This window comes from Leucoraja erinacea, chromosome 4 (genome assembly GCF_028641065.1).
Source record: "Leucoraja erinacea ecotype New England chromosome 4, Leri_hhj_1, whole genome shotgun sequence".
Classification (NCBI taxonomy): domain Eukaryota; kingdom Metazoa; phylum Chordata; class Chondrichthyes; order Rajiformes; family Rajidae; genus Leucoraja; species Leucoraja erinaceus.
Genome location: NC_073380.1, coordinates 107,519,739 through 107,540,271, shown reverse-complemented (window position 1 = coordinate 107,540,271; position 20,533 = coordinate 107,519,739). Strand labels below are relative to the sequence as shown.

The following is a 20,533-nucleotide window of genomic DNA, read 5'->3' as shown; positions in this document are numbered from 1 at the left end:
TCCTCTTTTCAATTGTCCTTAGTACAATAACTCTAAAGACACAAAACCCACAAATTAAACAATGTAAGTGAACATTCTGGAATTTGCTTGGATGTAAAATGCATGCATTTGCCACATGTAATGTTCCGTTCACCATTGAGGTTATATTTCACATAATTTTAAATATAGTTTCTAACTTAGGTTGTGGCAAGAGCTTGACTTGCTCTTAATGCCACGTCAAAATTTACCACAAATATATTTGGATTCATTTTACTTTGCTTTCAATGTTGGCTGACTATGAGCAAAAATTAACCTGCCAAAAATATACAGCTTTACCGACAATTTAGTGGGGTGGGGGATTGCAACCTTCACATGGTCCACCCGGTTTCGACTATTGCAATCAACCAGACATGCACAAACAAATAGAGCAAGTTGACCTACAACTTTAGGCTGCGCATGCCTTACGCAGGAAGAAGAACAACTTAAGTGCTGGTTAATGAAACCTTTCCAAAATAATTAAAACGTTATTACAACCCTTCATCTGAAATATTCATCTAATTTCCCAAAAAGCTGAAATATAGAAAGCACAACCAGTTTAAAACTGAAATTTCAATAACATTTAAATGCTAAATACAAAATAGTAAAAAATAGATTCTTACCACTTTGTCTTCCTGGAATCCAAGAAAGCATGAAGAGCAAGGTAGCAGGCAGGAAACAAAATGGAAAAATAAAGTATTATTTATTCACGTGTGGAAGTGTAGCAAGATATTTCAGAATAATACATGACAACATTTAAAGGACATAAAATACTGAGGTGCAAGCAAAACTCAAAAGGTAACATTCATAAAGAAAATTCGAGGTTTAATGAACAACAGAATACGACTGCCAAACATATTAAAATTCAGAACAATTATTACAAATAAAAGTAGTCATTTATGCATTACATGTTTCATAATTCACTTTTTTGGAAACCGAAATCCATGTAAAATGTGTTGGAATAACAAATTGCCATTGATTTAGATTTACAAAATTCAAAGATGTACAGAACATTTAATTAAGGAGCATCAATGTTGTACAAAAATAAATGAACATGTTAAAAAAGTGATGTTCGAAATTTGCAATAAAAACAGGAAATGCTAGAAATTCTTAGATGGTAAATATCTTGAAGTTGAAGGGAAGTTGACTGGGATGTTAGATCACACATAGAAACAAGATGAGCTAACCAACTGGATACAAAGTTGGATGGAAGGTAGGAGAGAGAGAATGGTGGGAGAGAGTTATTAATCCAGACTGGAGGTCTGTAACAAGTGGTGTGCCACAGGGATTGGTGGTGGATCCAGTGTTGTTAGTTATTTATAGTAATAATCTGGATATGAATATAGGTGGCATGGCGAGTGGGTTTACACATTACTTTAAAATTGGTGGCACAGTGGACCGTGCAGAAGGTCATCAAAGGTTACGATGCAAACTTGATCAAAATGGGCCAATGGGCGGAGGAATGGCAGATGGTTCTTGTTGAATAGTGGGGCAATCTCGAGGTACAGAGGACCTTCATGTGCTCATATATTCTATCATTGTTGAAATCTGACCAGTAATATAGCTATGTACTTGCTACTCATTTGTATTATATCATTCTAAGAGACGGACTTACTACAATTAGACTGGACACTGGATCCTTTGATTCACCGCAGGAGAATAAAGAGTAAGGAGATCGGACTTTATTGCCTTCTATCACAGGGAGGAACGGGGATCTGCTGTGGTGGATGTTTATGTTAATTTTTAAGTAGTTGTGTGTCTTGTTGCTCTTTAGTATAGCTGTATGGTAAAGTGAATGTCACTGTACCTTAATTGGAACATGTGACAATAAACTTACCTTGAAACCTTAACAGATCAGAGCAATTAAACAATGAATGCATAAAGTGAGTCTTCAGAGAACATGAAGTAACCCATTTCAGTAATTAACTAATTCAAGATGTAAAAGAACTCATGATGTTACAATAGCGCTATTAGAAGAGTGGTGGATTTCCACCAATGTCAGAAAACCAATAATATATGGTTAGCAGACAAAAATGCCGCAGAAACTCAGCGGGTGAGGCAGGATCTATGGAGCGAGGGAATAGGTGACGTTTCGGGTCGAGACCCTTCTTCGGGGAGGATGGGGAGGGGGGAGCAGGAAAAAAGAAAGGAAGAGGCGGAGACAGTGGGCTGTGGGAGAGCTGGGAAGGGGAGGGGAAGGAGGGAGAAAGCAGGGACTACCTGAAATTGGAGAAGTCAATGTTCATGCCGCTGTGGTGTAAACTACCCAAGCGAAATATGAGGTGCTGCTCCTCCAATTTGCGGTGGGATTCACTCTGCCCATGGAGGAGGCCCAGGACAGAAAGGTTGGATTTGGAATGGGAGGGGGAGTTGAAGTGCTGAGCCACCGGGAGATCAAGTTGGTTACTGCAAACGGTTCTGGTCGAGTGAACGCTGGCACAGCTGGCTACCGCTGCTCACCGGACTTTGTGTTTTGTTTTGTTTTGTTTTGTCTGTTAGCTAATTTTACACAGCCTACTAACTGTGTTCACTATTATTGTTCGATCCAAATGTTTTTCTTGAACTTGTTGGACTGATTATCCTCTGCCGTTGCCCTTGTGGCATTTGTTGAATCTTTTCGGCATCACGTGTGGCTTACCCTGCTGCTGCTGATAGCACCTGTGTCAGCTGTGGTAGCCGGAGTCTCACAGCCTGCTGTCGGATTTAGACCAGCCCACAGCACCACCGGAGCTGCAAGATGTGGACGTGCAAAATGCTGCTTTGGATTGTCCTGCTTTTCACCGCAGTGACAGCCACCCCACGGCTATCCTAGTCGACAGCAGAACTCCACCAGCGTCAATTCCGCTCCGAGCTTCCTTCCTGCCTCCTCAGCCACCGAGACATTCTCCGTCGACCAAGATACATCCACCGTGGATCCCGCAGGAACTTCTCCAACAATAACTCAAACTCCATCAGCTCCCGTTGGTCCACAGGTCCTCAGAAACCACACAACATGGGTCGAGCTGCTGACCACAGTGTGTTAGCTCCTCTGCTAGCTCACCCCGCCGTTCCATAGAAACATAGAAACATAGAAAGTAGGTGCGAGAGCAGACCACCAGGTCCATCGAGCCCGCACCGCCATTCGCTCATGGCTGAACACTAAACAGACACACTTACCTACAAACAGTAGACACAAGACACAGAACACAAGACACTCCCCTCCCCTTTATACCGCTATCACCCCTCTCCACCCCAAGAACCTCGTGATCTCCTGGGGGAGGCAAAAAACCGGATAAAAACCCAGGTCCAATTCGGGAAAAAAAATCCGGGAAATTCCTCTCCGACCCCAATCTAGGCGATCGACACTTGTCCAGGAGATCACTCAGGTCTTACTATACTAACCATACCTAGGTCCATATCCCTGCCCTCTCCCCGTAGCCCCTTATCCCCTTGGCAGCTAAAAAACCATCTATTTTAGTCTTAAATATATTTAAAGTTTCTGCTTCCACTGCTCCCTGGGGCAGTGAATTCCATAAAATTAACCACCCTCTGGGTGAAGAAGTTCTTCCTCATCTCAGTTTTAAAAGAGCCCCCCCTTATTCTGCAACTATGTCCCCTAGTTCTAGTTTCCCCGATCATTGGGAACATCCTCGGTGCATCCACCCGATCAAGGCCCCTCACGATCTTATATGTTTCAATGAGATCGCCTCTCATTCTTCTAAACTCCAAAGAGTAGAGTTCCAGCCTACTTAACCTTTCCTCATATGTCAATCCCCTCATTGCAGGAATTAATCTTGTAAACCTTCGCTGCACTGCCTCCAGGGCTAGTACATCCTTTCTTAAGTATGGACCCCAAAACTGTACACAGTATTCCAAATGTGGTCTCACTAATACTGTGTACAGCTGCAGCAAGACCTCCGTGTTTTTATACTCAATCCCCCTAGCAATAAAGGCCAAAACTCCATTGGCCTTCCTGATTGCTTGCTGCACCTGCATACTAACTTTCAGTGATTCATGTACTAATACCCCTAGATCCCTTTGCGTTGCATTACAACGCAGCTCCTCCTCATTTAGAAAATAACTTGCCCTATCATTTTTTTTCCCAAAGTGAATGACTTCACATTTATTAGTATTAAATTTCATCTGCCAAGTTGTTGCCCACTCACCTAGCTTATCTATATCCTTTTGCAGACTCTTCCTATCCTCCTCATCCCCTACTTTTCCTCCCATTTTTGTATCGTCCGCAAATTTTGATATATTACACTTGGTTCCCTCCTCCAAATCATTTATATAAATTGTGAACAACTGGGGTCCCAACACCGACCCTTGCGGAACCCCGCTAGTTACCGGTTGCCATCCCGAGTATGAACCATTTATCCCCACTCTCTGCTTCCTATTTGTTAGCCAATCCTCTACCCATGCTAATATATTACCCCCAATCCCATAATTTTTTTATTTTTAGCAATAGTCTCTTATGTGGCACCTTGTCAAAAGCCTTTTGGAAGTCCAAGTAACCACATCCACCGGTTCCCCTTTCTCCACCCGGGTTGTTAATTCCTCCAAGAATTCGAGCAGATTCGTTAACCAGGACTTCCCCTTCACAAAACCATGTTGGTTCTGTCCGATGAAGTCATGTTTATCCAAGTGCCCCGTTAGTGTTTCTTTAATAATTGTCTCTAACATTTTACCCACCACCGATGTTAGACTAACCGGTCTATAGTTACCCGCCTTCTGTTTACTTCCTTTTTTAAATATAGGTGTTACATTGGCCATTTTCCAATCCACTGGGACCGTTCCTGCCTCCAGGGAGTTTTGGAAAATTATCACCAATGCATCCACAATCCCCACCGCTATCTCCCTCAAGACCCTTGGATGTAATCCATCAGGCCCAGGGGATTTATCCTCCTTCAGTCTCATTAATTTCCCTAATACCACCTCCTTGGTGATCTTAATAGTATTTAGCTCCTCCATTCCTACCGCCCCCTGTTTATCCAGCGTTGGAATATTTTTTGTGTCTTCTATGGTGAAGACTGATACAAAATACTCGTTTAATGCCTTTGCCATTTCCATGTTCCCCACCAACAACTCTCCAGTCTCACCCTCCAATGGACCAACGTTCACCTTAGCCACCCTTTTTCTTTTTATATAGCTATAAAAACTCTTACTATTAGTTTTTATGTTGTTCGCTAAATTCCTTTCATAGTCTATTTTCCCCGTCTTAATTAATCTCTTAGTTTATTTTTTGCTGACCTTTAAATGCTTCCCAATCCTCTACCCTCCCACTATCTCTGGCTACCTTATATGCCCTTGCCTTCAGCCGAATACTATCCTTTATAGTTTTACTGAGCCATGGCTGACTGTTCTTACCCTTACCCCTTTTTTTCTTCATAGGAATAAATTTTTCTTGAAGGTTATACAGTATACCCTTAAACGTACACCACTGCTCATGTACCGTCTTATTCTTGAGTCTGCTATCCCAGTCAACTTTGATCAGCTCAGTCCTCATACCTTCATAATCCCCCTTATTTAGACTAAGCACCCTAGCCTGAGTTTCAACCTGCTCCCCTTCTATTTGAATATGGAATTCGACCATATTGTGGTCACTTGTTCCCAACGAGTCCCTAACTATGACATTTTTAATTAATCCTGCTTCATTACACAGGACCAGATCCAAGATTGCCTCCCCCCTTGTCGGTTCTGTGACATACTGTTCTAGGAACCCGTCTCTAATACATTCTATAAACTCTTCCTCTAGTCTACCCTGCCCAGTTTGGTTTGCCCAATTAATATGAAAATTGAAGTCCCCCATGATTACAGCAGTTCCCTTTTTACATGCGTCAACTATTTGCAGATTTATGTTCTGACTAACAGCGTCACAGCTATTTGGAGGTCTATAAATTACACCCACTAGTGTTTTTTTCCCCTTATTATTCTCTATCTGTACCCAAGCTGTTTCACTATCCTGATCCTTCAACGCAATATCCTTCCTCTCTATTGCCGTTATTCCCTCCCTTATTAAAAGGGCCACCCCTCCTCCCTTTCTTTCCTGTCTATCTTTCCTAATTGTCGAGTACCCCTCTATATTTAACTCCCAGTCCTGATCCCCTTGCAGCCATGTCTCCGTAATGGCCACGATATCATAACTATATATACTTAATTGCACCGTTAATTCATTTATCTTATTACGAATACTCCGTGCATTTAGATAAAGCACTTTCAGATGAATTTTACTACCCTTCCTTTCCGTTTTTGCCCCTTTTACATCTAAAGCTTTATCTTCACACATTCTGTCTCCTGTCACATTTTGACTTTCCGCTTCCCCACTGATACCCTGCTCTATTTCCTCTACCCCTGCCGTTATTTCCCCCCTTGATACCTCCCCCCCGCTACTTAGTTCCCTCAAATGGATCCAAATTTGCACTCTTCAACGTCAGATCTCTCTCCAACAAAGCCCCTCTCATCTCGGACTTCACTTCGGATTCAAAACTTGACTTTCTGTGTCTTACTGAGACTTGGCAACAGCCTGATGATTACCTCCACCTCAACCAAGCCATACCTCCTGAGTTTGTTTACATCTGCAAACCCCGCGCTTCCAGGAGAGGAGGGGGTCTTGCACTGCTCTATCGCGAGAATCTCAAGATCTCGTCAGTCTCAGTCACAGAGCCATCCTCGTTCGAAATCCTGACTGCTCAACTACATAGGTGTACACCCACCCTCATAGTGTCTATCTATCGTCCTCCAAAGCCTTCTACAGTTGTTATTAGTGAACTCACTGCTATTTTATCTGGGCTATGTGCCATGTCCCCCAATATCATTTTAATGGGTGATTTCAATATTCATTTAGATAAACATACTGACACCTTTACTAAAGATTTTATTTCTGTTCTGGATAGTTTTGGCCTCACTCAGTACATCGAGTTCCCAACCCATAATAAAGGCCATATTTTAGATTTAGTCTGTTGCTCTAGAGTGACATCATACAATCTTAAATCTACAGCTTCCCATTTCAGACCATAAAACTGTCCTTTTTGATATTAATCTGCCACTCCCTAAACACAATCTGAAGCGCTCCATATCCTTCCGTAATCTGAAAAACATTCATCAAGTGGAACTCAACAGTAACTCCCTTCATCCTATTTCCCCCCACTCTGCATTGCTAACCTGGTTGATCACTACAATGACTATCCCATTCATTAAATTCCTTGGCTCCTCTGAAAACCCGTTCAGTCTCTTTTAGCAGGTCATCTCCGTGGTACACTGAACTCTGCCATATGAAAATGGTGGGCCGGCGTCTGGAGAGACTTACAAAGAAAACTGGACTAACTATTCACCACCAAATGCATACAGATCATCTTCTCTCATATAAAATGCCCTGACTGCTGCTAAATCCTCCTACTACTCCAACATCATCAACAACAGTGAAAATAACACTCGGACTTTATTCTCTACTGTCAACAAACTACCCAACCAGTGCAGCCCAAAGGATCTTGCAGTGTTCAATAAAAACGCAAAGGACTGTGTAAAGGAATGGGAAACTGTCATATAACCAACCAGCTTCAAAGACACGAAAAGAAGAAGAACAAACAACTTAAGCCTCCTGAAACCACGAATCACCTCACCTCCACTGCTCAGTGTAATACGTTTTTGGACTTCTTCAGTTCCAAAATCACCAGCATTCATCACCAATTGAACTCTTTCTCAGCTTCTGCTCGCAACAGCCCACCCTGGACTTCCACACTGGACTCCCCACTCTCCACCCTATCAACTTTCCAGCTTCCAACAGTCGAAGAAATAATTAAACTCATCACCAAGTCCAAGAACTCCTCCTGCTTGCTTGATCCCATCCCTACTGTCCTGGTTAAATCCTGTCTGCCCTCTATCTCACCCATCATAATGTCCATAATTAACCCCTCCCTATCAACTGCTACTGTCCCTACATCTCTCAAAACAGCTTCGGTCACCCCGATTCTAAAATAACCAGGTTCTGATCCAAACAATCCAAATAACTACCGCCCCATCTCCAACCTCCCATTCATCACTAAACTTCTGGAAAGGACAATAGCGACACAACTTCAAGTCCACCTTCAAAACAATAACCTCTATGAACCATTTCAGTCCGGTTTTCGCCACAATCACAGCACTGAAACAGCCTTGGTAAAAATTACAAATGATCTCCTTCTCGCAGCTGACACCGGCCACTTATCCATCCTGATCCTCCTCGACCTCACATCAGCCTTTGACACCATCTCCCACCCAATTCTTCTGGAACGTCTATCTGCCACCGGCATCAACAACAATGCACTACTTTGGTTCAGGTCCTATCTAAACGACAGAAAACAGTTCATCCAGGGAAATAAAGTCACATCCACAAATGCCACAGTCACCCATGGTGTTCCTCAGGGATTGGTGCTGGAGCCACTGCTTTTTATCATCTATATTCAACCTCTTGCCAATATTCTCCGTCATTTTGGAATCAATTTTCACTGCTACGCCGATGATACACAACTTTACCTCTCCACAAAACCAAACACCTCCCTTCCCCCAACTGCCCTCACCACCTGTCTTCAAGCTATCAGCAACTGGATGTCACTCAACCTTCTAAAACTCAATGGAAATCAAACAGAAATCATGCTAATTGGCTCAAAGTCCAAACTCTCCAAAACCCACCCGTTCACCATTTCAGTTGATCTCACCCATAACCCACCTCCTCCCGTGTCAAAAGTCTCGGCGTCATTCTGGACAGTACACTTTCCTTTGGCCCCCACATCAGCAATATCACACGCTCTGCATACTTTCATCTCTGCAACATCTCCAGACTCCGCCCCTCCCTCTCCAAAGACAATACAAAAGTCCTCATCCACGCTCTGGTCACATCCCGCATCGATTACTGCAACGCCCTCCTCACTTGCACCTCCAATAAACTTCTTCATCGCCTCCAATGCATTCAGAACTCTGCAGCCCGGATCATCACCCGCACCAGATCATCGGACCACATCACACCCATCCTCACTCAGCTCCACTGGCTCCCTGTGCACCACCGGATTAACTACAAGATTTTACTGCTGACCTTCAAAGCCGTACACCACCGTGCTCCCCAATACCTCTCTGACCTGCTGCTACCATACACTCCTTCCCGGTCACTTTGTTCCTCCTCAGCTGCAATTTTAACTGTTCCCACATTTAGACTCAGCACCATGGGTGCCAGAGCCTTCAGCTGCTCTGCCCCACGTCTCTGGAACACTCTCCCACCTCCCATCCCTCACCTGGACACTATCGATCAATTCAAATCACAACTCAAAACACACCTGTTTAGATTAGCATACCCAACATAACTTCCACCATGTTTGTTTACATCTGCAAACCCCGCACTTCCGGGAGAGGAGGGGGTCTTGCACTGCTCTATCGCGAGAATCTCAAGATCTTGCAAGCACTGTAACAACTGTTGCTTGCAAGATGACAATAAAGGTTGATTGATTGATTGATTCACCCTGATTTTAATGACTTAAAATGTTTTGTGTATTTTTTTATTTTTTTTTTGTTTTTTGTTTTTAATCAACTTGATTTTAATATTGATAAATGTATTGTGATTTTATGTCCTGTAAGGTGTCCTTAGGTGTCCAGAAAGGCGCCAGCAAATAAAACGCATTATTATTATTATTATTATTATTGCGAACTGAGCGGAGGTGTTGGGCGTTAGTTATTGATTCTTCTTGTGGGATCTTGCTGTGTGAAAAATGGCTATCAAAGCTCCCTAAACCAATGTGATTTGAGCATTCACTAGTTGTTGAGTACCTCAGACATTCTGGCGGTGATAAATACATATAATTAAAAGGGGAAATCTGCAGATTGTTCCCGATGTTAGGGAAGTCCAGGACAAGGGGTCACAGCTTAAGGATAAAGGGGAAATCCTTTAAAACCGAAATGAGAAGAACTTTTTTCACACAGAGAGTGGTGAATCTCTGGAACTCTCTGCCACAGAGGGTAGTTGAGGCCAGTTCATTGGCTATATTTAAGGGGGAGTTAGATGTGGCCCTTCTGGCTAAAGGGATCAGGGGGTATGGAGAGAAGGCAGGTAAGGGATGCTGAGTTGGATGATCAGCCATGATCATATTGAATGGCGGTGCAGGCTCGAAGGGCCGAATGGCCACTCCTGCACCTAATTTCTATGTTTCTATGTTTCTATGATTCTGGAGATTTGGAATCAAACTGAAAATGCTGGAAACAACTAAGAGATCAGGTAGCAGACACCTCTCCACAGATGCTGCTTAATATGTCGACCAGCTTTCACATTCTCTGCTTTTTATACATCACAACCTCCATATTTAATCATGAATGAGTGATTGTTACATGGGACAAAGCATGAAATCAGCATTGAATTAAAAAATAAAAACAAAAATCAGATAATAATTTATTATTATATCGCGTGGGATCCAGGGAGAGTTCGCTGGCTGGATAGAGAATTGGCATCATGGAAGGAAGCAGAAAGTCATGGAGGTAGTTGATTTTCAGACTGAAGGCTTGTGACTAGTGAAGTGCCATCTACCTCATTAGAGACCATTGAACTATATTTAATCAGGCTTTATCTTGTACAAAATATTATACCATTTATCATTTATCCGTGTATTGTGGAAGGCTTGATTGCAATCATGTACAGTCTTTTCTTTGACTGGATAGCATGCAACAAAGGTTATTCACTGTACCTCGACACACGTGACAAACATAAACTAAACTGGCTGAAGAACTTACAAAATACAAAATTAAGGGACAGGCTAGATGCAGGAAGATTGTTCCCGATGTTGGGGAAGTCCAGAACAAGGGGGTCACAGTTTAAGGATAAAGGGGGAATCTTTTAGGACCGAGATGAGAAAACCATTTTTCACACAGAGAGTGGTGAATCTGTGGAATTCTCTGCCACAGAAGGTAGTTGAGGCCAGTTCATTGGCTATATTTAAGAGGGAGTTAGATGTGGCCCTTGTGGCTAAAGGGATCAGGGGGTATGGAGAGAAGGCAGGTACAGGATACTGAGTGGGATGATCGGCCTACTCCTGCACCTATTTTCTATGTTTCTAAGTTTCTAAGAAGGACAACAACCCAAAACAGCACCCAACCTTTTTTCTCCAGAGATGCTGCCTGACCCACTGAGTTACTTTAGAGTAAGGGAATTAGGAACCAGAGGGTATAGTTTAAAGTGAGAGAGGAAAGATTTAATAGGAACCTGAGCGGCAATTATGGAATATATGGAATGAGCTGCCAGAGGAGTTAGTTGAGGCAGGTACTATAAAAACGCTTAAAATACATTTGTACAGGTACATGTACGGCAAATGTTTAGACAGATAGGAGTCAAACACAGGCAGGTGGGACTAGCATAGACGGGGCTTCTTGGCCGACATGGGCAAGTTGGGCTGAATGGCCTGTTTCCATAATGTATAGCTCTATGACTTTATCTTTACTCATTGCATTACAACCTTACTATTGGAAGTGGTTGAAGTGAACAGCACAGATACTATATATTCAAAGGAACAATTGTTAAATGAAGTGAGGGAAATACAAATAGGAACAGATTTGTAATAGGTTAAGATGAATTAATGTTAGAAAAGAACGATATGGAGTCTATCAATCACTTGAACATGTTGTGGTGAAAGGCCTGATTCTGAGATGTAAATGTGATGTACGTCTATTTTCAAGTTGAACAGTTGATCGGGTAACTATCGTGGGACTTTACTTCTTTCCAAAGCTGGCAACATTCCGAATCAGAATCTTCTTGTTCATTTGTTCATGAATACAATGCATAAGCAAGCCAAGGAGCAACAAATATGATCTCTATTGCTTGTCAACATCAGGAGAAGTATTGGGGCAAAATCAATACCTGTCTGTGACATGCAGCCTTAACTGTGTTTTTTTTTTTTGATACTCTAAGGACTTTGGAGACTTCTGAGGAGATGTGGTTGTCTGAAGCAGCACTGGCTAGTGTTGAAACAACTCTATTCAGTGTGTGAGATGGCACAATGACAATTGTTTGTTCAAACAAGTTTCAAATGACATGAAGCATTGGACACTTTGTTCTCATTCCAGCCTGCTGCAATCACAGAGCTCCATGTGTAAGTTTGCAAAGTAATTTGGATGTGAGCAAAACTGCTAAATCTGTCCAGACCGAATGTTAGCCAATGTCTTTATATGGATCAGGTGATCCTTAATGTTAAATCCCTTCAAATTGTTTCTCATTGATAAGCATTGATATCTTAAAAATATTACATTGCTATTTAATCGTATCTAGAAGTAAATTTATAGTAAATCCAATCCAGTCCAGAACAGTAATAAGGGGTGATTGAACTCCTACAGGATCATCTTTAAGATAAACTGTTAAACAAATACACTATTTGCCCTCTCTATTTTGAAGAACATGACAATTATACTGAGCATCCTGGCAATATTTGCTCCTTATTCAGCATTGCAGAAAATAACTATCTAAAAATAAGAAAGTGAAGCACTTGACTAGGTGGTATCTTGAACACTGGAAGTAGACTGCATTGTTGTCTACCTATGTGTACAGATAGTCAATGACTACTCCCATGTTTCACAAAAGCTCTGACTGATATGTGTATGAAGGAACTCTGGATGTTAGTTTATACCAAAGATCTTAGAGTGGAGCAAGATAGACCACTACTGCAAAATCCAATGGGTTGACGTGTAGTACGCATCGGAACGGAACTTCCGCCATTTCAGTAATCCCGACCCGACTTCAGTTATGCCTCTCGCAGTGTAATCAGCTTTGCGGGCGAACAGTTTGCTTGTTTTTAAATGTTTTAAATGTTTTTTAAATGTTTCTTTTTAAATGGCTCATGCCCTGTGTTTGAATTGATTATTGTATTAAACTTGCACTCCTTAATTCATCTAATCCCATTGTTCACAACTGCTTGTATGCACCCTTAAAGGCAATTATATTGATATATATATATAACAGATATATATTTGTTATATATATATATATATGTGTGTGTGTGAATTACACATATATAAATGTGATATAGATGCATATAATTATATAACACATACATATATATTTTTCTATTTTCTTATATATACATAAACACATATTTATTAATTATATATATATATATATATTATATATATATAATGTATATATATATATATATATATATATATATATATATATGTGACATAAACGTACATAAATATATAACACACATATATATATTCTCTTGTTTTTTTCTTGTGATCTATAATTATTTGTTGAGCAACCTTTTTATTTCTTTCTTTCATTCATTCATCCATCCATCCATTCATTCATTCATTCATTCATTCATTCATTCATCCATTCATTCATTCATCCATTCATTCATTCATTCAACCTATCTCTCTCTCTCCCTCTACGGAATCCTAATATTGTGAATGAAATATCAATGAACACAAAGGCTGGTGGGACAGGATCAAGGGTTTGGTTTAGTCCAGGGGTCGGCAACCTATTATTGGGGGTGTAATGTACAGGAGATGAATCGCAGAGGTGCCTCAAAAGTAATTCCAATAGTTTTAATTACCAAAGTCTTTTTTACTATTGTTAGAGCACTTATTATTAAAAAAAAAAGAATTAAAGTGTGGAACTGTGGTATTTACAAAGAACCCTGCAATTATAGTGGAGCAGTACGTTCCGCTTGTAGATGATGCCGCCATGACAGAAGCCGGTTACCCATCAGCTACTATGGCTCTGCTCTAAGATCTTTGGTTTATACCACTATGGTTAACAATGGGCCATTATGGGCTCCACCCTTCTTGAGATCATCAGTTACTGGCCCTGATTTGTTCTGACCTTTTCTCAGTCTGAAGAAGGTTTCAACCCAACACTGTTCTATAACCATATAATATAACAATTACAGCACGGAAACAGGCCATCTCGGCCCTACAAGTCCGTGCCGAACAATGTTTTTTCCCTTAGTGCCACCTCACGCCTGCACTCATACCATAATCCTCCATTCCCTTCTCATCCATATGCCTATCCAATTTATTTTTAAATGATACCAACGAACCTGCCTCCACCACTTCCACTGGGAGCTCATTCCACACCGCTACCACTCTCTGAGTAAAGAAGTTCCCTCTCATATTACCCCTAAACTTCTGTCCCTTAATTCTGAAGTCATGTCCTCTTGTTTGAATCTTCCCTGTTCTCAAAGGGAAAAGCTTGTCCACATCAACTCTGTCTATCCCTCTCATCATTTTAAATGCCTCTATCAGGTCCCCCCATAACCTTCTGCGCTCCAGAGAATAAAGACCTAACTTATTCAACCTTTCTCTGTAACTTAGTTGTTGAAACCCAGGCAACATTCTAGTAAATCTCCTCTGTACTCTCTCTATTTTGTTGACTGTTGTTCTCTGTTCTCTTTCTCCAGAGATGCTGCCTGACACGCTGAGATACTCCAGCATTCTGTGTCTATCTTTAATTCTGACTGATAATCCAATCTGCCTCAACACTCAGGTGGTTGTTGATCATGAGAGAAATTTCCTGATAGCGAATGCCAAGCACGCATGCTGCCTTAGTCTCGGGGAGACCACACTACCAGGCATTCCCCGCAGCCACCACTGTCCAGATCGATAGAAAATGGAGGACAAGGCTATTTCTCAGCCCTATCCTATCAGCTCTGTGTCAATAACAACAAAAGTCAGTTGAGCAGCAGAATCACTGTGGATAAAGACATTGGTCTTCTAAAAATGAGATTCCAATATAGCAGCTGTCTTGGGACGCACTAGAGCATCGACCCAGCAAATGCAAGGACTATATTAAGGTGTGCTATATGCTGTGCATCCTAACAATTGAACAACACCAGCCAATGCTGGCGGAAGAGCAGCTTGCAGAAGCTGAGCACAAGACACAGGCAGGAGAGTATCAGGGTCAAAGTGAACAGATGGCCGAGAGGCTGTTGGAGGAGAAACCTAATCATTTCACCTTTCAACTGCCGACAAGAGTAGCATTGAATACTTTGGCAATAAGAGAAACATTGAAAATAGGTGCAGGAGGAGGCCATTCGGCCCTTCGAGCCAGCACCGCCACTCATTGTGATCATGGCTGATCGTCCCCTATAAATAACCTGTGCCTGCCTTCTCCCCATATCCCTTGACTCCACTCGCCCCTAGAGCTCTATCTAACTCTCTCTTAAATCCATCCAGTGACTTGGCCTCCACTGCCCTCTGTGGCAGGGAATTCCATAAATTCACAACTCTCTGGGTGGAAAAGATGTTTCACCTAGAGATGTTTCTCACAAGAAGCCTGCTGAATTCAAACAATATTAGTCTTTCTGGGCACCAAAGTTCACCACCAACAATCAACCAAGACCCCTGTGCATGAAAGAGTTGTCATAATCCTTCTCACCTTCCCTTTGCAGGGCTATCTGTATTTATCAGTACATCAAGGCAACATTCCATGATTTCATCACTGAAACAGCTTGGCACAATGGTTGCATCTCTCCCTGACAACATTTCTTGAGGAAAAAAAAATCATAATTGCATTGCCCGATTGAGTGGGACTTTTCATGCCAGAAAGACTGCTGGGGACCTTTTTGTCACACTCTTCCTCTGATGACAGCAGCTTTTTTCTCGCTTTACCTTGGTACTCAGTATCAATGCTCAACTACACATTTCTCTTCTAAAAGCTTTCATCTCCCTTTAAGTGAAAAAAAATATCCTTCTCCCCTGCAACCATTCTTTCCACCATGGCAACCACAATATCGATGCCAAGGCATCAGACTATTGCCCCTCTCAGATATTTCAATTGAACCTGGTCCTGTTGAGAAAACTGCGTCCTGCATTTGTGAGCAATTTTGGGCAGCATACCTGAGGAAGGATGTGCTGACTCTGGAGAAAGTCCAGAGGCCATTTACAACAATGGTCCCAGGAATGAGTAGGTTAACATATGATGAGCTTTTTACGGCACTGGGCCTGTACTAGCTGGAGTTTAGAAGAATGAGGGGGGACCTCATTGAAAAATACAGAATAGTGAAAGGCTTGGATAGAGTGGATGTTAAGAGAATATTTCCACCATTGGGTGAGTCTAGGAGTAGAGGTCACAGCCTCAGAATTAAAAGACATTCTTTTAGGAAGGAGATGAGGAGGAATTTCTTCAGTCAGAGGGTGGTGAATCTGTGGATTTCTTTGTCGCAGACGGCTGTGGAGGCTGAAGCCCCTGTCCCACTTTCACGACCTAATGGGCGACCTCTGCCGAGTTTGCCCTTGACTCATACTCGCAGCATGGTTGCCACGAGGTTGTAGGAGGTCTTCGTAACTCTTCCTCATGCTCGTGAGTGGTCTCCGCGTACTCGTGGCCTCAAGTAGGTTGCGGCGTTTTTTTCCAGCCAGATAAAAAAAATGTCCACGAGTAAAAAAAAAGGTCGGCATGGAAAAAATTGATACTTTTTACTCGTAGGTAGGTCGTAGGTAGGTCGTAGGTAGTCGTAGTAGTTCGTGATGGTAGTCGTAGGTCAGTAACTGGCCCGAGAAAAATGCAAACATGACATCATTTTATCATGTGATCATTTCCCACTCGTAGCTAGTGGTAGTTGGTCTTAGGTGTGGAAGACTGAGGTCGAGGGGGGTCGTAGGAGGTTGTAGACATAGTTGTAGGAGGTAGTAGGAGGTCTTTTACTTCGTCGAGTCAACACGACCTTGACATCATTTTCAACTCGTCTAGGGTCTTCTAAACTCATGGATTAGGTCTTGCAAGTGGGACAGGCCCTTGAGTCAGTGGATATATTTAAGGCAGAGATAGATACATTTTCACTTATGATCTTATGAACAGAGTAAAATCCAATTTCAAGGCCAAAATATCAAGTTGTTATTTCCTGGTCCTTTATGCTTCCTCCATGATGAAGTTTCTCTTAATCTACTCTGTATTCACAATCTCATCACAATCTCTTCTATTCCAGAGGGAACAACTCTAATTTTAATGTGCATCATAACTTAAGCCTCACTTTGGTAAACTTCTTCTGCACCCTCTCCAAATCGTTTTATAATAGATCTGTTGTAGCTGAACCTATGTTTCCTGGAGAAGATACAAAGTGCGAGAGTGAAGTCCCTGTCCCACTTTCACGACCTATTTGTAGACTTCTGTCGAGTTTGCCCTTGACTCATACTCGCAGCATGGTCGCCACGAGGTTGTAGGAGGTCTTCGTAACTCTTCCTCATGCTCGTGAGTGTTCTCCGCGTACTCGTGGCCTCAAGTAGGTTGCTGCGTTTTTTCCTGCCCGATAAAAAATGTCCAGGAGTAAAAAAAAGGCCGGCATGGAAAAAATGGATACTTTTTAAGGACCTGTCCCACTTTCACGACCTAATTCTCGACCTTTTTTACTCGTGGACATTTTTCATCATGCTAGAAAAAACGCCCCGACCTACTTGATGCCACGAGTACCTACGACTTGCATCACGGCCTGCTACGACCTACCTACGACTTCCTACGACCTTGTGACGACCATGCTGCGAGTATGAGTCAAAGGCAAACTCGGCAGAGGTCATGAATTAGGTCATGAAAGTGAGACAGGCCGTTTCCTTGTAGGTTGGTTGTAGGTAGGTCGTAGTAGGTGGTGATGGTAGCCGTAGGTAGTCGTAGATCGGTAACTGGCCCGAGAAAAAAAATGCAAACATGACATAGTTTTATCATGTGATCATTTTCCACTCGTAGCTCGTCGTAGTTGGTCTTAGGTGTGGAAGACTGAGGTCGAGGAGGGTCATAGGAGGTCGTAGACATAGTCGTAGAGGGTCGTAGGTGGTCGTAGGAGGTCTTTTACTTCGGTGAATCAACACGGACCTTGACATTTATTTCAACTCGTCTAGGGTCTTCTAAACTCGTGGATTAGGTCTTCCAAGTGGGACAGGCCCCTAACTCACTGGGTCAGGTATCATCTCTTGAGAACATGGATAGGTAACATTCTGAATCGGAACCCTTCTTCAGACAGATCATAGGGGGCAGAGGGGCGCGGGGGGCGGAAAGAAAGCTGGAAGAGGGGGATCTCATAGAGGTGTATCAAATCATGAAAGGAATAGATTGGGTAGATCTACGGAGTCTCATGACGAGAGTAGGTGAATCGTGGACCAGAGCACATAGGTTCAAGGAGAAGGGGAAAAGATTTAATAGAAATCCGAGGGGTAACTTTTTCACACAAAGGGTGATGGGTGTATGGAACCAGCTACCAGAGGAGATAGTTGAGGCTGGGACTATCCCATCGTTTAAGAAAGTTAGACAGGTACATGGATAGGACAGGTTTGGAGTGATATTGAAAAAGCGCAGGAACGTGGGACTAGTGTAGCTGGGATTTTGTTGGCCAGTGTGGGCAAGTTGGGCCGAAGGGCCTGTTTCCACACTGCATCTCTATGACTCTAGAAGAAGGGAAGGTAATGCCTGGCAGGTAACACAGCAAGATGGCAGCAGGTATCACAGAGAGGGCTCAGTGAGAGAGGATCTCCTCTGTTGGAGAGAGGAGGAGAACCTTTCCAAAGTAGGCATATCTTGAGGAGATTTTGCAGTGGAGCAATGAAATGTAGAAAAAAGGAACTGCTGATGCTGCTTTATAATAGAGATACAAGGTGCTAGAGTAACTTTGAATGCCTTTGTCCTGCTGCCCCTCACTTCCAGCTTTCTTCCCGACCCAAATTGAGTCCCGACCCAAATTTTCACCGATCCATGTTCTTCAGAGATGCTCTCTGACCTGCTGAGTTACGCCATCACTTAGTCTTGTTTTGTAAAACAGCATCTGCAGTTCCTTGTTTCCACATTTCCATGTTTTCTGGAAGCGCATTATGATTGTTTTGCTTTGTACTCTATTCCTCCATTTATCAAACCAGGATCCCCTATCCTTTTTAACTGCCTATTCAACCTGCCCTGTAACGTTCAATGATATATGTGCACGCGCTCTCTGATCTCTCTCTTCATGTCTTCCATTACGATCATGACCTGTCATATTGCTTTCGTCACTCTTCTTATTGAAATCTAATATATGTGCACTTTATCTAATATTTTGCATACTAATTCTGAAATGTAGGTATTTTCCCACCAACAAGGTTAAACTGAATGGTATCCAGTTACCAATTTAAATTTACAGATTTAAATTTATGGATCTAAGTTAAGATGATGACTAAAATACAAGGGAAGTGGATTGGAGTCCCTACAGGAAGTAGGGCAAAACAAGAAGGATAGACATGATAGCTGCAAGAATCCATGGTCTTGTCGTGGATATTGGTTGCTAACATTCTCTGGAAGAGAGAATTCTGGAAAGAGAAGGGAAGGGAAAAGTGTGGAGATTATGCAGCTGCAAGTGAGGGGAGTGTGGAGCAGCAGCAAGATTATAATGGAAAATAAAGATGAAGAGGGCAGCTTCTGTGTGGTTGAAATAGGAAATGTTTTACATATCCCACAGAGTCAATGAAAGCATTAATTTTAAATCTTATTTAGCCCAGAGCAGTCAAGGCGTCACTGAATAGCGAGAGAGACCAGAACTTAGCGAAATAGATGTCCTTCATGGATGTTATTAATATGCAATTCCAAAAGACATTTGTGTCATTTCTTCACGAGCCCTGCCAGCTCAAGTCCATTGAAGTGAAGTCATATTATTTTCCCAGGAAGGAAACTGGCTGAGCAGCAGGAAATAGAGAGTGGAGCTTTTTATAAGTACTTCAATTGGCAGCATATCACTCGTCAGTGTTGGGGCCACAACCCCATATTTTAAAAACGGCTTTGATGGGAAAGTCTTGTATCCAGATTTGCTGATTGCTGTCATTGCAGTATAAACAGTACACATGGAATCCATATATTGTAGAGATATTCAATGCACTGAGTGAACTAAGGCACATGGAATTCAAGGATATGGGGTTAGAGGGATACGGTCTAAATGCAGGCAAATAGAACGTGTGCATTGGACATATTGCGTTGGTGTGGGCAAGTTGGGCCGAAGGGCTTGGTTCCACACTGTATGACTCTACCTCGAATGTGCAAACGGATTTCAAGATGGGCAAATTGGAGTACAACGCTGAATCTGAAAAGAAAACAACAGACTACTCTCTAAATGGTGCAATGGTAATATTAGTTAAGGCCCAACAAGATTAAGATGTACGTTAATATTAAATTAAAAAGTGGATGGAATAGAACTGGTGCGTCCAGTTGATGATGGTTGGGTCAATGGGCCTGTTTCTAGGCTGTATCTCTGAACCAAATCGCCTGTCCTTTTACTTAGAAACATAGAAACATAGAAACATAGAAATTAGGTGCAGGAGTAGGCCATTCGGCCCTTCGAGCCTGCACCGCCATTCAATATGATCATGGCTGATCATCCAACTCAGTATCCTGTACCTGCCTTCTCTCCATACCCCCTGATCCCTTTAGCCACAAGGGCCACATCTAACTCCCTCTTAAATATAGCCAATGAACTGGCCTCAACTCCTTCCATTCTTACCATCCAGAGAGCCAATGAAGCAACAATTGGCTTACATGTCTTCCAATCTAGTATGCTGCATTCTGCGTTCCCAATGTGGACTCCTCTACAGCAGA

At 42.3% G+C, this 20,533-nt stretch overlaps 1 protein-coding gene across 1 annotated transcript in view; it reads right to left on the bottom strand.

The window, feature by feature from the left end:
• rims2a (regulating synaptic membrane exocytosis 2a) overlaps positions 1 to 20,533 on the bottom strand; it is a 684,525-nt gene that overhangs the window by 634,608 nt on the left and 29,384 nt on the right. The window contains exon 3 of the mRNA XM_055634901.1: positions 639 to 650. Within this exon, the coding sequence (XP_055490876.1) occupies positions 639 to 650 (12 nt within the window). The remainder of the gene's footprint in view (positions 1 to 638; positions 651 to 20,533) is intronic.